Source organism: Poromitra crassiceps (genome assembly GCF_964638095.1).
Source record: "Poromitra crassiceps genome assembly, chromosome: 3".
Classification (NCBI taxonomy): Eukaryota; Metazoa; Chordata; class Actinopteri; order Beryciformes; family Melamphaidae; genus Poromitra; species Poromitra crassiceps.
In genome coordinates, this window is record NC_139625.1 from 8,867,268 (window position 1) to 8,882,908 (window position 15,641).

At 42.7% G+C, this 15,641-nt stretch overlaps 1 protein-coding gene across 1 annotated transcript in view; it reads right to left on the reverse strand.

Annotated features, from left to right (window-relative positions):
* Positions 1–15,641, reverse strand: part of LOC310774281 (transmembrane protein 131-like) — a gene marked incomplete at its 5' end in the record, with an annotated part of 80,124 nt that overhangs the window by 29,936 nt on the left and 34,547 nt on the right. Inside the window, 17 exons of the mRNA XM_083634324.1 lie at positions 366–382; positions 921–1,030; positions 1,603–1,741; positions 2,556–2,670; positions 3,374–3,449; positions 4,342–4,494; positions 5,774–5,860; positions 7,076–7,180; positions 7,757–7,891; positions 8,454–8,564; positions 9,393–9,563; positions 10,255–10,408; positions 11,995–12,103; positions 12,295–12,403; positions 12,616–12,677; positions 12,847–12,903; positions 14,676–14,826. Of these exons, the coding sequence (XP_083490450.1) occupies positions 366–382; positions 921–1,030; positions 1,603–1,741; positions 2,556–2,670; positions 3,374–3,449; positions 4,342–4,494; positions 5,774–5,860; positions 7,076–7,180; positions 7,757–7,891; positions 8,454–8,564; positions 9,393–9,563; positions 10,255–10,408; positions 11,995–12,103; positions 12,295–12,403; positions 12,616–12,677; positions 12,847–12,903; positions 14,676–14,826 (1,861 nt within the window). The remainder of the gene's footprint in view (positions 1–365; positions 383–920; positions 1,031–1,602; positions 1,742–2,555; positions 2,671–3,373; positions 3,450–4,341; positions 4,495–5,773; positions 5,861–7,075; positions 7,181–7,756; positions 7,892–8,453; positions 8,565–9,392; positions 9,564–10,254; positions 10,409–11,994; positions 12,104–12,294; positions 12,404–12,615; positions 12,678–12,846; positions 12,904–14,675; positions 14,827–15,641) is intronic.

Consider the following 15,641-nt stretch of genomic DNA (forward strand, 5'->3'; position numbering starts at 1 on the left):
AATTTAACCTGAAAGTCTTTCTATCATGTTTCTATCGTGTAGTTTTCCAGTTATCTTTTCTTCTGTAAACATCGATACGATTACGATTCAGAGGGAATAGGATTCGATTTGATTATGATTATCGATGCATCTCGATGCATCTCGATGCATCTTAAATCGATGCATCTTAAATCGATGCATCACTTTTTTTCCCCAATACATGTTTTATTTTTTCTCACTTTCTTTTTCTCACTGTGTGGCTACTTTTAAAGTAAAAGTGCATTTATCGATTTTTGACATTTGTGAATCGATGCAGAATCGTGCAGGTCCGCATCGCGATGCATCTTATAATCGATTATTTTTGACACCCCTATTTACATGTCTACAACGCACTTCAAGAGGACTAAGATCAGAATACTCGATGAGGGGTTTTCAAAGGCTGAGGCTGCGGGCCTCCCCTCAGACAAAGCCCCCCCCCCCACCCAGTTTACTTGCTTACCGTAGTTTCGCTAAATTCCTGTATGCCTATGGGATCATGATCATGGTATTTAATTGATACCAACAATTATTTGATCTCAACAATTGAGACAAGATAGCTTCTGACTATAAAAAAAGTCTGTTCGAGGCATTTATTTGTTTCCGACTGTGGGAAAAACAGTAAAATTCCCCAATACTACTCGATCTCTGAAATACGGTATCTCTTTAACCAAATTGCACACATTTAGGCTATTCTATCTGATCTCATTTTGATAACTAATGCCATATTGTTTCACTTCCAATTCACTGTGCCTCCCCTGAATCTGTTTGGAGCCCCCCTGCGAAGGCCCGCCGCATGCTTTGAAAACCTCTGCTCCAACCACAAGACACTAGTACACATTTGAACTGGGTCAGCTGTGGAAACATGGCTCTATGGAAATCAAGTGGAATCAGTTGCCACTCACATCTGTGCCAGTGCGTCAGTGACAGCGGACAGGTTGGGGTAGAGAGCCAGTGGGAGGATCTGGATGTAGAGGAGGCTGTCAGCTGGGTTCTCCAACACCAAGTCAACCTCCTAGCACCAGGACACACACGCACATTAGATGTACACAAAACAAGGTTTCTGCAGGTTTCAACAAGTTACATTGAAGACTTTTTTAGACCTTTTTAAAAATCATGAAATAATTTTTGACGATTTTTAGCAAGAACATTTGAGCGATGTCAGAATCAGGGAACGTGGTTGAAAATGCTGGTCTTCAATGCTGTTATATGAATGATGTTTAGTCTCACACACCACATCGTCACGAGCTTGGTGTGCTCCGATTAATTCTGACCGGGCTGCACAGTTTGCATTAGTGGTTATTGGTTCCATGTTGGTTTTGTTTAATAGTTTTGTTACAACGTGATCAATAATAAAAAAAAAAATCCCAAGCGAGACTGAAGTTAATGCAACTTTATAAAAGTAACGTTAACTTCATAATCCAATAATTTTTTAATTTAAGACATATTCAGATTGGATTGTAGACTTTTTAAAGACCTGCAGAAACCCCCATCACGACACCAGGACCCGTTTTTAAACTGTATAAAACTCTACAGACAGTAAGTACCGATCGCCATCCAAAGCTACAACAATGACAGGGCACTGACCGAGGAGCTGTTGACGATAGTGAGAGGGAAGACCACATGGCGAGAGGAGTTGATGATGGAAGGCCACTTGAGCTGAGTGGAGACCGTGGTCTGCACCGTGTTCCGCAGGTCTGCGATGGCCTCGAACACGGCTTCAGCCCTGAAGGAAGGAAGGCAAACCGTACAGTATGACGTACCACGGCTACAGGGTTTACGTTGAAACACGTCTCTTTGGTTATAAAGGATATCCATGAGTTGAAAAAAGTGACACCTATATCTACAAAATGACTAATATAGCTATTTTATAAAAGCAATGATATTTAAAGACCCCCTAAAGTGATGTATCAAGATGTGTGTGTGTGTGTAAAATACTCTACTGATACGTAGAGCCAAACAGGACGTGAGGTCACATTATCAGGATGGGTTTAACCAGGCTACCTGGTTGATAATACTGACTATAATGCCTTGTATGGACTGGATTCCCAGCATTACACCGATTAGCAGATTGCAAGTTACCACAGGCTGTACCCTCCTAAAACACTGTAGGTGTGAATGTATTCCAGAACGGTTTTGTCTGGTTTGATACATACATGTGCTCTGATCTGTATGGTTTGATACGTACATGTGCTCTGATCTGTCTGGTTTGATACATACATGTGATCTGATCTGTCTGGTTTGATACATACATGTGATCTGATCTGTATGGTTTGATACGTACATGTGATCTGATCTGTATGGTTTGATACCTACATGTGCTTTGATCTGTATGGTTTGATACCTACATGTGATCTGATCTGTATGGTTTGATACGTACATGTGCTCTGATCTGTCTGGTTTGATACATACATGTGATCTGATCTGTATGGTTTGATACCTACATGTGCTCTGATCTGTATGGTTTGATACATACATGTGATCTGATCTGTATGGCTTGATATGTACATGTGCTCTGATCTGTATGGTTTGATACGTACATGTGCTCTGATCTGTCTCTCATCTGCTTCCATCTCTTGCTCAGCATCTGATATAAAGACACATCCGCATCCCACAGGTCCTCCTGCATGACCAGCCCAGACGGCCGCGCCTCCGCTGCAACCACACACATGACCATCAGTCAGTCAGCTTTAGTTTGTCACAAAGGTTTTACACAGCAACAGACATACTGCACTGGGGATGGGATGGGTTTGTGTGTGTGTACCTGGTCTGTGATTACAGGACATTGTTGAGTGGGGGTGGAAGATCTATATATCTATATTATCTATCGAAGATCTAAGATAAAAGACATATATATTGCACAATACTTTTCTTTGATACTCAATACGAGGCCGTAATCTAAATTGAGATCTGGGTATGAATACGCCAATTCTAATTTCTAGTCATTCAAATCCAACTGAATTTAATGTACACATTTGATATTTCAAAATTTTCTAGGATTTTAAAACACCATCAAACATCATGTCCTCCATACTTAAACACAGACATGCCAGACAATGTTCTAATCCTCCACTCATACCTAACATTAAGTTAGCCTGTATGTGTTTACCAAAAAATTAAGAAAAATATGAAATACATAATGTTCATATCATTCACACTGCAATGGCTGTCCAGCCATATTACAATTATTTTTCAATTTGAATGAGATGAGATCACACTAACAATATGTGGGGACATCAGGTTGTTGCAGCAAATAGCAAGAGGATACAGCAAAATATGAATGATGATATAGTAAATGAGTCTTGTGTTTTTTCTTTTTGTAGCCTAGCTGGTTTTTCTCTGGAAACAAAATACTTACATTTGAGAACAAACGGTAAGCCAACATAACAGTAGTCGCCACACTGGAGGCTGGCATCAAAATATATTTTCGCCACCTATGATAAAAAAAAAAGTAAACACACGTAAAGAATGTTTAAAAACATCAAATGAGAAATAGACAAAAAATAATAATTAGGCGTTTATTTCAGTTTTTTTCAGCTACAAGCATTATGATGTCACAGTGAAGTTGACCTTTGAACTTTTGGATATAAAATGTCACCACTTCATCATTTGATCCTATAAGACATTTGTGTGGTATTTTGTCATAAATTATCGTATGAATTCTTGAGTTATGGCAAAAAACAAACATTTATGAAGTCACAGTGACCTTAATCTCGCTGGCCAGCCTCCTCTCCCTTCCGTCCAAGGAGTCTGGCGCCGCAGGTCTCCATAGTGGGATTATGATGGGCGGCGCTTAGCAGCAGTGCCCTTGGAAAATAGTCACCAACAATCCAACTTGCCGTTTTCAGCATGTAGCAACGAGCTAGCGTATAGGTTTCTGCCATTAGCTTGCTAGCTAGTTAGCGTTGTTTTCACTGAGGCGGCAGGGCACTATTTACAGCGACACACAGGGAGGAGGGAGCGGAAGCCGCTCTGATTGACATGGTCGGAGCCAATGACAGAGCTTGTAATAAGCCGGGAGCGGATATCCGGCTGCCACCGAAACAGTTGCTCCAATGGGAGAGCAGCTGTAGAGCAGGGGAGGGTTTATCCCTGGTGTTTAGCATGTGCTAAACCTTTAGCTAATATGGTGGCTACTTGACTCCCAACAACAAGAAACAGCTAGGTGTTAGCATGTGCTATACCTTTAGCTAATATGGTGGCTACTTGACTCCCAACAACAGGAAACTGCTATGGTGTTTAGCATGTGCTATACCTTTAGCTAATATGGTGGCTACTTGACTCCCAACAACAGGAAACAGCTATGGTGTTTAGCATGTGCTGTACCTTGGACTTGCGCTTGGGCTCCAGCTCATCGCGGCTGGTCTTGAGGCGGCGGTAGTAGAAGCGCCTGTCGTCGGTCAGAGAGTGAATGAGGAGGAGTCTCACTCTCTGCGAGAACGAGCTGATGATGCTAAAGCTCTGCTGAACGATTTTACCCTGGGAGAGAGCACAGAGCAGGCGTTAACAAGGACACGCCCACCAGCACAGAGCAGGCGTTAACAAGGACACGCCCACCAGCACAGAGCAGGCGTTAACAAGGATACGCCCACCACATACTTTCCTGCACTTGACATCATTCATAAACATTGCAGGAAACCAACTTTGACGTTGACATCAAAGATTAATAAATTCACCAGCTACTTTCATTTTACAAATCAATGAGAAGTCTGATCACTGAAAATAAAAGAGCTTCCTCACCCTACAAATTATTTTTGCACTTTACTTATTTATATTTGTGCACTTTACTCCCCCGCCTGTGAAGCACTTTGGTTCGGCTGCCGCTGTATGTAAATGTGCTATATAAATAAAGTTGACTTGACTTGACAAATCTCAATTTAAGCCCTGTATCAAATTAAACAAACAGTTTCACATCATGGAGACTGTAGATGATAATAACCATGACTTTACTCTGGTGGCTGATGTTTTTTTGTTAAGGCACTAATATACAGAGCTAAGTTCACGCCCCTTCCGGTAGGGTCTTATGCAAACCAGCGTCGGAAGAAATATGAATGGTGGTGAACGGCGACTCGGCGAGAGACAATCGTTTTTTGATCCCGTTTGAATGGTGGCATGAGGTTCACATATGATGTTTGTCAATTTAAAAGATAACTGCAAGTCAAGAAAGTTAACACATTAAGTTATAAATCAGAAAGACTACACAACCCAGTCGCATAAAGGGCAGTTTATAGTACAGCCATTTATGATCGCTTGCTGATTGCTGAACGTCAATTAATTATGTCCAATGGAGACTGACTCATGTCCAAGGGACATCTACAACGATGATAGAATTATGATCATGGTCGGTGGCGACCATCAAAAATCGCTGTACTATAAACTGCCCTTTAGTGACGTCTCTCCCGCCAGGCCATGTCGGTGTGACAAGAGATGTCGTTTGAGCAGTTTCATACAAAACTAAATGTCAACTTTCATGACATGCAAAGTTATCTTTTAAAATGAGCTAAAATCACATGTGTACCTAATGGCACAATTCAAACAAGATAAAAATAAAATCTTTTGCCATTCACCACCACTCATATGCTTCCTGGTTCGTATGCTGAAGCAGGAAGTAGGCGTGACTTTGTCTCTCTCTATATAAATACGCTAACATGTTTCCTGTGTATGTTCACAATGGACAAAAGCTATACAGAGGCCCGGAGAGGGATTACAAATTGGAGAAATGTGGTTGTTAACTTGCTGGAAGTGACAGAGCGCTTACCGGAAAAGTTGGAGGTAGTATAATGTGCTTTGGGTAGCTGGTCAGTGTGCCCACTGCAATAACAGCTTTCACTGGGATGGTCAGTATCTGTAAACAAAGTCATCAATCATACTGTTAGAAATAAGTGGGAGCCAATGAGCCACGTGTCCAACAACTTTGACAACTGCCATCCTTGACAAAGCAGTCAAGTAGTGCCATGTGGCATACAGTACCAGCTCGCTCTCATGGCAGTTTGTGGAATAGTTAAAAAAAAAATATATCTATAGATTCATATACATAGAGACACTGCGTAACACGTCATTCAGAAACCACGCCCAAGACGGGGGAAAACACAAACTCCTGTCCAATCCTGGCGTTCTCCTATGTCACGTGCATGGTTGCGTGTTGCACCAAAAGATCGTATATACGGAAGATGAACACTCCAACTTACTTCTTGACAGCTAGATCCACATTTTTCTTCTGGCCAATTCTCAATGGCTTCCTTGTTTTGCTCAAGAGTACAAAAAAACTTTAACTGGCGATTTTTTGCATTTGTTGTGTGCGCAGCCCCACCACACAACAGCTTTTAGCTATGTTTAATTCAAGGAAAATGACGCTGGTGTGTGGAAATGAACGGAGCTCTTCCCCCGTGATGGGCGTGGCCTATTACATGCAGTGTCTCTATGGACAGGGATTTTCCATTGTTTTTGTGACACTCAGCATGACTTTCAAACTAATGTATTTATTTACATTGGAAATATCTTCTGCATCCATAACATGCACACATCTATAGATGGCCCATGACATACACACATCTGCTTCTGACTCTTGAACCGAATCACACACATTTAGGCTATTGTATGAGTTCTCCTTTTAATAACTAATACTTTTCCACTTTCATTCACTGAGGCTCCCCTGAAACTGCTTGCACCCTCCCCGGGGAGGCCCGCCTCCCACTTTGAAAACCTCTGGTCTATATGGTATTGGCTGATGTGTGATGAGGTTGATGAGGCTTCCTGGCTCGTTGTCCTCCTGCTCGGTGTGCCCTCTCTCAGGGCTTGTTGGCAGTGTGGATGTGTGGAGGCGTGCTCGTTGTAATTCGGCCGATGTGGGTTCGTGTTTTTAAGCAGTGTTATTGGTGCGATAGTCCAACCCCGCCCCGCCGAGAAATGTGAGGCTGTCTCACAAAGTGACACCTTTCTAGTTAATAGTAAGCGGCCTGGACTGACTGGGCTGAATTTGCCTTGTTATGCTCACGGTAAAAACTTGACTATGTCACAAACTGCCGTGAGAGCGGCCTGGGCATATTGATAAAGTAGATACCTCAAAGTCTGTGTGGATGTGTATGGCTGCATCGTGGGGCCCCTCCAGGTCTTTGGCAGACAGTGTAACACGGAAGACAGCGTAGTAGCCCGATGCCACGATCACCTGGAGAAACAGAACCACACTCATTTCCATATACTTTCCCTGTAATGTCTGTGTCTGCAGCCTCCACAGACACAACACAAACACCAAACCCAGATCTGGGTAAAGCCTGACTTCTAAAGTCAGGCTTTAGCCAGATTTGCTTCTGAAATGGCCGTCTGCTATTGACTGATCTTTGTATCATTAAAAGAGCGGTAGTATACATTGCAAATGAACAGTGTTTAACTTCCGTCCATCTTGCCTGCACAAAGAGCTGTCATGTCATTTGGAGCGGTTTTGCCAGGGTGTCATTATCAGCACTTCCTGGACCAAAATCATGACATCATTATGACATCATTTGGTCCAGGAAGTTCTGCGAATGCACGGGGAGAGGCAAGATGGAGGGAAGTTAAACGTTGTTCATTTGCGTATTTACTACTGATTTTGTAACGATACAAAGCTGGTAGAAAATCTACAAAGTGGCCCTATAAGCGAATCGACCACAAAGGTGTTATTACAGGAAGACGGAGAGAATATCAGCTTGGTTCGAGAATACGCTGAACTGAAATGACACGAAATGAAACGAGAGTGTGGTCCTACCGTCTTGTGGGTGGAGGCGGTGCTGTTGTGCAGCTCCCGGACTCTGCTCAAAATGCTGGTCCTGTTGCCTCGCTCGGTCTTCACCAGATCCATGAGAAGGTTCTCTCCCGTTATCTGCCATGGCCGCAACACCAGCTAACAGGTTTCAATGAAAGAGACGGAGAGAACGCTTTCATGTAGTGTTGGATAGTTGGGCTCGTTAAGAAAGCAGAGAGGGAGGGAGAGTGGCAACTCATTAAACTTCTAAAACTGGTAGGTTAGTCTGAAGAAAAACACTAAGATTAATCCCCATAGCCCCTAAAGACACAGTGTTTTCCTAATTTATCAAAAACTAATATAAACATAGCGTATCCCGACAATATGTTCTCGTCTATGCAGTTTATACTGGCTTTCAAAGTGGTCATGTGTGCAGAATAACCCCCATGTACAATGTGAATATAGCTTTGTGTATATATATATATATATATATATATATATATATATATAACTGAAAGATTATGTGAAAATTATAGATGGTTTCAACTCAACAACATAAACATTCTAAATCCCCCCAGCTGCTAGTACAATAACTGACCTATCTATGGTTTAAGCGAAGTTCAAAACTGTTCCCTAGCAACACAATTCCATGAAAACCGTCTATAGACGGTTTTCGTGGTAGTGGAAACAAACTATTGAAGCGGTTCGTCATGTTGTGTACCTCGATGGGGTTGCTGTTGAAAACTGCAAACAGGACACTGCTGGTGTCAGTGGCGCCGAGGACACCAAAGTCCAGGAAGCGCTCACTCAGACTAGGAGGTAGAGCCAAGGACTGGAGGACAAAAAATAGATAAACATATTTTGTATTCAATTTTATTTAACTCACCCGTTTATACAGTCTACGGCTGCAAAGAGAAGTCCGACTGTATAGAAATCAATAGGAAAATCAGTAAACACTTTCCAAATGAGTTTATGGTCTCAATTGCAAGTTTCAAGTCTTCTTCAATTGGGCTTGGGAATGTGACCACCCACCCACTGTCGCCATTTTAGTTGTTGTCACGCAGTATCTGCTCTTGTGGGTTTTTTGTGTTCAAGTCATTTCTTTGCGTTCGCTTCCTTGTGTTGGGTCTCGTGGCGGAGAGGGGGTGGAGCTTGAACACAGGGCAAAATAGCAGCTGGTAGCGTCCTCGTGTAGCCAATATTATGAATGAGTTACGGTTGTAAATCAACCTATGGTGGAAAACAATCCCGGAATGCAACGTGCAAGCTTGCATTGCATTCTGAGACTGATTTGCATGGCATTCTGGGATTGATTCCCAAGCCCAATACAGCATGATGTTCATTTGGTAAATTATGTTCCAATTTAGAGTAAAATAGACTATGTTTTGGGGTGTGATTGACAGGTCGCCTCTCCAGTGATGACAGAGATCACGCCAATCACGGACCAATAGCAGGCAGCTAGCTCTGCATCTCTGCCTAGTGAGACACTAAGACAAATTCATTGTATGTAATTTGCATATTGTGGCAATAAAAGTGATTCTGATTCTGATTACCAATAAAATAAAAATCACTTCACAAACCAATGGGTGACATGAGAATTGCATACAGCCTCTGAGTTACCTCCAGAAAGCCAGTGTAGGCTCTGATGGGTAGATCTTACCTCCAGAAAGCCAGTGTAGGCTCTGATGGGTAGATGGAACTTGGAGGCATTGGTGACCAGCAGCATGTTGCTGTCGATGTGGGTGGACGGCCGCAGAGGGCTGAACTCCAGGGAGAAGATGTACCGTGAGGCCTGCGGAGGCAGGAGCACTGGCTGGCTGAAGTTCAGCACCTACACAGCCAACAAAAAAACACCACTTTCCAATACATCTCGTGTAAGCATTTGCTGCGCTCATTAGCCAACGCAGGATCCCAAACTCGTGTGCTAATAGCAAATGCTGCTAAAAAGTAATTCCTGCTATCTGGAAACCTGACTCAAGTCACACAGGTGCTTTTATCTCAAAGTTCAGATAGTCCTCTTGAAAACTAGCTTCATAAATCATCTTGAAAATATATCAAAACTCTACAAACCGAAAAATAATAAAAATACAAATATAACAACAATAATAATAATAATGTAGCAGTAATAATATTAATAATATTAGTAGTTAATATTATTGTTGTTGTTATTATTATCATCATCAGAAAATGATCAGTATCTGGTATGACACAGTGCTGAAATAGGGTTGTTGACTGTGGCCTACAATTTTCTGTCCCACTATTCTTCAAAGGCTGTGTGATTTCGCCGGGTATTGTTGAAAAATGGAACATGCCACCATCCACGCCAATCCACAGCATCGCCCATATTCTCAATTTGCAATACGTACTAGAAAATTTGAAAAGGTTTGTAGACTTGTATATCTATTATCTACTATTGCACACATTACATGTGTAATCTAAAGGAATCGAAAGAAATCAAACAGTCAACCAGTATTCCAAGAAAAAGAAAACATGAACTGAATGTCATGTAGCAGAGTTTGGACCTTGAACATGGTATGGGCCTCATGGGGCAGGGCCACGTCGTGGATGCAGATGGCAAAGTGGAAGGTGTTTGTGAGGTGGATAGGCTTCACCATGGGCTCCGTCACACTGTCCCGGATGTGGAATAAGGTGACCGTATGGTCAAAACCCAAATACCTGTCAACACAAAGACATGTACACAAGTTAACTGACAAAGATCATAAAGGATCAAAAACAATACTGAATCCAACACTACCAACCAAAGCCTGGAACCCATCAGGTGAACTCGCATTCTGTTTCGTTCTGTGGCTCAGTCTGACTTGACTTCTAGCCCCGCCCCCAGCCATTTTCAGAAATTACAAAGTGCATGGGCCAATCAGGGACCAGTGTTGACAACACATCTGTCAAAACAGTATGGCGGCTCCCAAAGCGAGCGCTAACGTCAAAGACGAAAGCAAGACGGCCCAACTTCAACTCACTTCCATGTCATTTTGTTACGTGGGTTTTGCCCATGGTTTTCCACGGACACGCCCACTTAGGAGACTTTCGGCAGGTCTGAGTCTATAGACCCTTCTCACGGGGGCCATTTTGTGTCGAGAAGCCAGGGTAAACACAGGTGCAAGCAAAACACTAATGAGGGTTTCCAAATCCCAATCATGGAAGTTGGAAACCCTCATTAGTGTTTTGCTTGCACCTGTGTTTACCCTGGCTTCTCGACACAAAATGGCCACCGTGAGAAGGGTCTATTGGAGTCATGTGACAATTTAGGAGACTTGCTGCTACCATTTGTTAGAATTGGCAGAGCCTGCGGTGACCCATCTATAGTAATATAATATCTATGGTAACGTTAATGTTAGTAGAGTAAAGACAGCCATAGGAGCAGTTATTGCAGACATATCCTCAAAAACAACAATTAAACAAGAACAAGAGTATGCACCAGCGCAGTTTCTCGGCGGAAAAGACGTTGTCGCTGTTCTTCCGAGTGGATTTGGATTGGATTTGGCGACGCTGATTGGCTGAAGGAGTTGTCTGTCAAGGCAAGTAACCCCGCCCACTGAGATCAATGTGGACGGTTGGGAGTCCAGACTGATACGTAGAGCGAAACAGGATGTGAGGTCACGTCACCAGGATGCTTTTTACCAGGCTAACCAAAACCAGCTGTTCTGTGCCAATAGATCATGAGTTGGACTTTTCAGTCATCCAGAGATGTACTGCTACAGCAGAAGAGGCAGTCCTGATGGAATATAAACTACCAAAAGCTTGGAAACCTGCCACAGAAAGGCTCTTCCAGCTCGGGGACTGTGAGGAAGCCTTCATTGCACTTTCACAGGTTTTCTATAAACTACTGAGAGGGTTCCCTCATTCATTTTGACATCAAATTCCAGGGCTTCTCAATCACTTTCAAGGTCCAATGGTTGCAATTCAAGGACTCAAAATGTGCATGTCTGGGGTTAAGAAATGTTATTTGTCAAAATTAGACTTCACAGAGGCCTCATTTCATACTTGTGATTTTGTCAAGCCAAGAAAGCATGGTGAAATGCATTTTAAAACGATATTGTTGAAAATAATCCATCACATATATTAATTGGCCAAGCTTTGAAGGCCTAATTTTATTTTTCTCAAATCTAACTCAAACCCTACTTGTTATCCCCTAGTTATACAATATACAAATAGGGTATAACTATTATGTATGGATTCTAAAGTGTCAAAAAACAAAATCGACACATTTCCGTACAGTGTAAAGAAAAAGCAAGAACACATACCCATCTAAAACCTCCGCTTGGAAAGGGATTTCAAGTTTCGAGTAGCTTTTCTCTTTTGCTTTCACAGTAATTTTCCCCGATGACTGGGAGGGTTTTTGAACTTTTGAAGCTGAAAAGAGAAACCACAATGTAAAAGACAGCATGCCATTACATTATGCAGGTTATTCACAATTTTGAGTGGGGAAAAAAAGGCATTAATTGAAAAGGAATAAGACAGAGGATGAGAACTTTAGGATGAATAGCACTGTATGCCATCTACAGTACCAATCCCCAAATCCACAGAATTTCCTTCCAACTTACCATCAAAACTAATACTTGCAACTTTGGTATATTTATTCTCTCCAGCTTTCAGCGTGATTGCTTTAAAATCTATTGTCACAGCATCATTTGATGGACTTGTTCGAAGGCTCTGAAAGAATTACACACAAATTAGAAATGGACTCTCTTCAGCATTAACAGCTCATTTTACACTAGACACTCAGGACACTGCCTTCTAATTGCTGCAACTACACCATACAATGTTAAAGGGGACACACATTGGAAATACATTAAGAGTGACGTGTGTAGTCTACTGGAATATCATATCTTCCACAATCTCACACATTCATTCAAAATACTCACAGTTATCTGTACGTCTTTTGTCCCTGAATTTAGGAGGTGCAAATTCAATTGTTTTGGTTTATCTGGGAAGATAAGGAAAATGGTAGCCATGTAGATCGGTAGTTTGCATTGTCATCCTTAAAAGGCATGTTAAGGTTCAAGAGTAGTAACAAAACAAAAAGATAAAACAAAAACAAAATACATAAAATTAAGTAAGGGAAAAAATCAAGCTATGATACAGTAGCAAGTTACCTTGTGAGCGCAGGGTGCCGAAGTCAAGCATTTCTATGGAGGAGTATATCCCCGGTGCTATGGGCAGAGAGGTAAGTCATTAGAAGCAAAACTTGTACCATTCTGAGTAGACAAAATATGAAATTTGATGCAAGTGATCCTGGCACCAGTGTAACAAGATAATGATGCACGCTCAGTGTGCAGCAGATAATGATGCAGGCTCAGTGTGCAGCAGATAATGATGCACGCTCAGTGTGCAGCAGATAATGATGCACGCTCAGTGTGCAGCAGATAATGATGTACGCTCAGTGTGCAGCAGATAATGATGCACGCTCAGTGTGCAGCAGATAATGATGCACGCTCAGTGTGCAGCAGATAATGATGCACGCTCAGTGTGCAGCAGATAATGATGCACGCTCAGTGTGCAGCAGATAATGATGCAGGCTCAGTGTGCAGCAGATAATGATGCACACTCAGTGTGCAGCAGATAATGATGCACGCTCAGTGTGCAGCAGATAATGATGCACGCTCAGTGTGCAGCAGATAATGATGCACGCTCAGTGTGCAGCAGATAATGATGCACGCTCAGTGTGCAGCAGATAATGATGCACAGTCAGTGTGCAGCAGATAATGATGTACGCTCAGTGTGCAGCAGATAATGATGCACACTCAGTGTGCAGCAGATAATGATGTACGCTCAGTGTGCAGCAGATAATGATGCACGCTCAGTGTGCAGCAGATAATGATGCACGCTCAGTGTGCAGCAGATAATGATGCACGCTCAGTGTGCATCAGATAATGATGCAGGCTCAGTGTGCAGCAGATAATGATGCACGCTCAGTGTGCAGCAGATAATGATGCACGCTCAGTGTGCATCAGATAATGATGTACGCTCAGTGTGCAGCAGATAATGATGTACGCTCAGTGTGCAGCAGATAATGATGCACGCTCAGTGTGCAGCAGATAATGATGCACGCTCAGTGTGCATCAGATAATGATGTACGCTCAGTGTGCAGCAGATAATGATGCACGCTCAGTGTGCAGCAGATAATGATGCACGCTCAGTGTGCAGCAGATAATGATGCACGCTCAGTGTGCAGCAGATAATGATGTACGCTCAGTGTGCAGCAGATAATGATGTACGCTCAGTGTGCAGCAGATAATGATGCACGCTCAGTGTGCAGCAGATAATGATGCATGCTCAGTGTGCTGCAGGAATACATTTGCAAATGGAATGCTGGCTTTGGTCGAGTAGTGTAAGGGTGCGTTCTCACTGGGAACGATTGCTTTCGTTCCGTTCTGTTATGTTCCGTGCCCGAGTACGATTGCCACCCTCCCCTCCCCTCTCCCCCGGTGGTCAGCTTTCACATTACAACATTTCTTCCGCGCTCGGGAACGGAACACTTGCTAGTAAGCACACTTACGACATCAACTACGCCTGGAGTGTATCCTCGCCCGTGTGTTGTCTACGTGGTCCGGTATGGTTGGCGTTCACATTCGCAAGTGTGTTCCGTCCCTGGGCACGCCCAAGCGTTCCCCCTGACCACCTTTTCAATTGGACCCTGTCACGGTACGCTGCTCCGCGCCCGGGCACGGAACGCAACGTTCACACTCATGAAACGAACCACACCTGGGGTCAATTTGGGGACAAGTGTGCTCGGTTCCCACTGAGAAAGCACCCTAAGTAGAAATTCTCTCACTCTCGACTACTTCCTGTCATTGTCTCCCTCCCTTGTTTACTTGCTTCTGTTTCTTTCTAATGGAATTATATACTAGGGTTTGATACACTCAGTTATATAATCAGCTTTCGAAAAGCAATCAATTAGGCCACATGAGGCCAGTATGTGTACCTGAGGTGACTTCCACCTCCACAGGGAGGATGATGACCTGGTCTGGGTCCGAGGCGTTGGTCTTGATCCTGATGAAAGCCGTGTGGTTGTCAGCTTCTCGTGAAGAAAAGCTGGCCCGCATCACCCCCTTGGTCTCGAACGGGGGGATTTCCTGAGACCAGAGACAACATAAGAAATCATGAAATAATGCAAGGAAAAGTCAAGTCAAAACGGGTACGTTAGATGTTAGATCGGTGGTTCTCAGAGTAGAGTCCAGGGACCCCTAAGGGTCTTTGAGGGGGTTCCAGGGGGTCCTGAGCAACACAGTGACAAGTAACACAATGGCAGAGTGTAGGAATGTTTTGGTCATGGGTTTCATACATTTTCTGTATTAAAACATCCAAAAGAAAACATCTTATCAGATGGGGGATGCGGGACAAAATCTTATCCAATGGGGTTCCATGGTCTAATTTGTGAAAAACCGAGATTACTGACATTACAGTCTGAATTAGACAACATCATAAATGATACAACTAGGGAAGGCACGAATTACAGAAGGGCACAAACAGTCAAATTATAATCCAAGATGGATTGGTGAAATCAACTTTTTTGACACATTTTTTTATAAATGTATATTGCGGAATAATTACTGAATACTATTCAAATAAAAATCAAGTCCTGCCCAAAATGCATAATGGTTAATGGTCCCCTTTTTAAAAGAATTTTAGAAGCTCTAAGACTTAGACCACTTCAACTCTTAAGTGGTAAAACTGATTTTGCATGGTGGTCTTTGTTGGTGTTCCGCTCTGTGTGAACCAGCGGAAGGTGTATTGAACGACTGAGAACCCTTTCATCACATCAGAGAAAAAAAAAATTGATGAGGAGGTGCTGCGCTTAAACCACACAGAACTTGCAGAACTTGTATGAAAATAGGTTTTACTACTTCACAATCATATTACATTGTTACATTAAGGCATTATTCTCCCC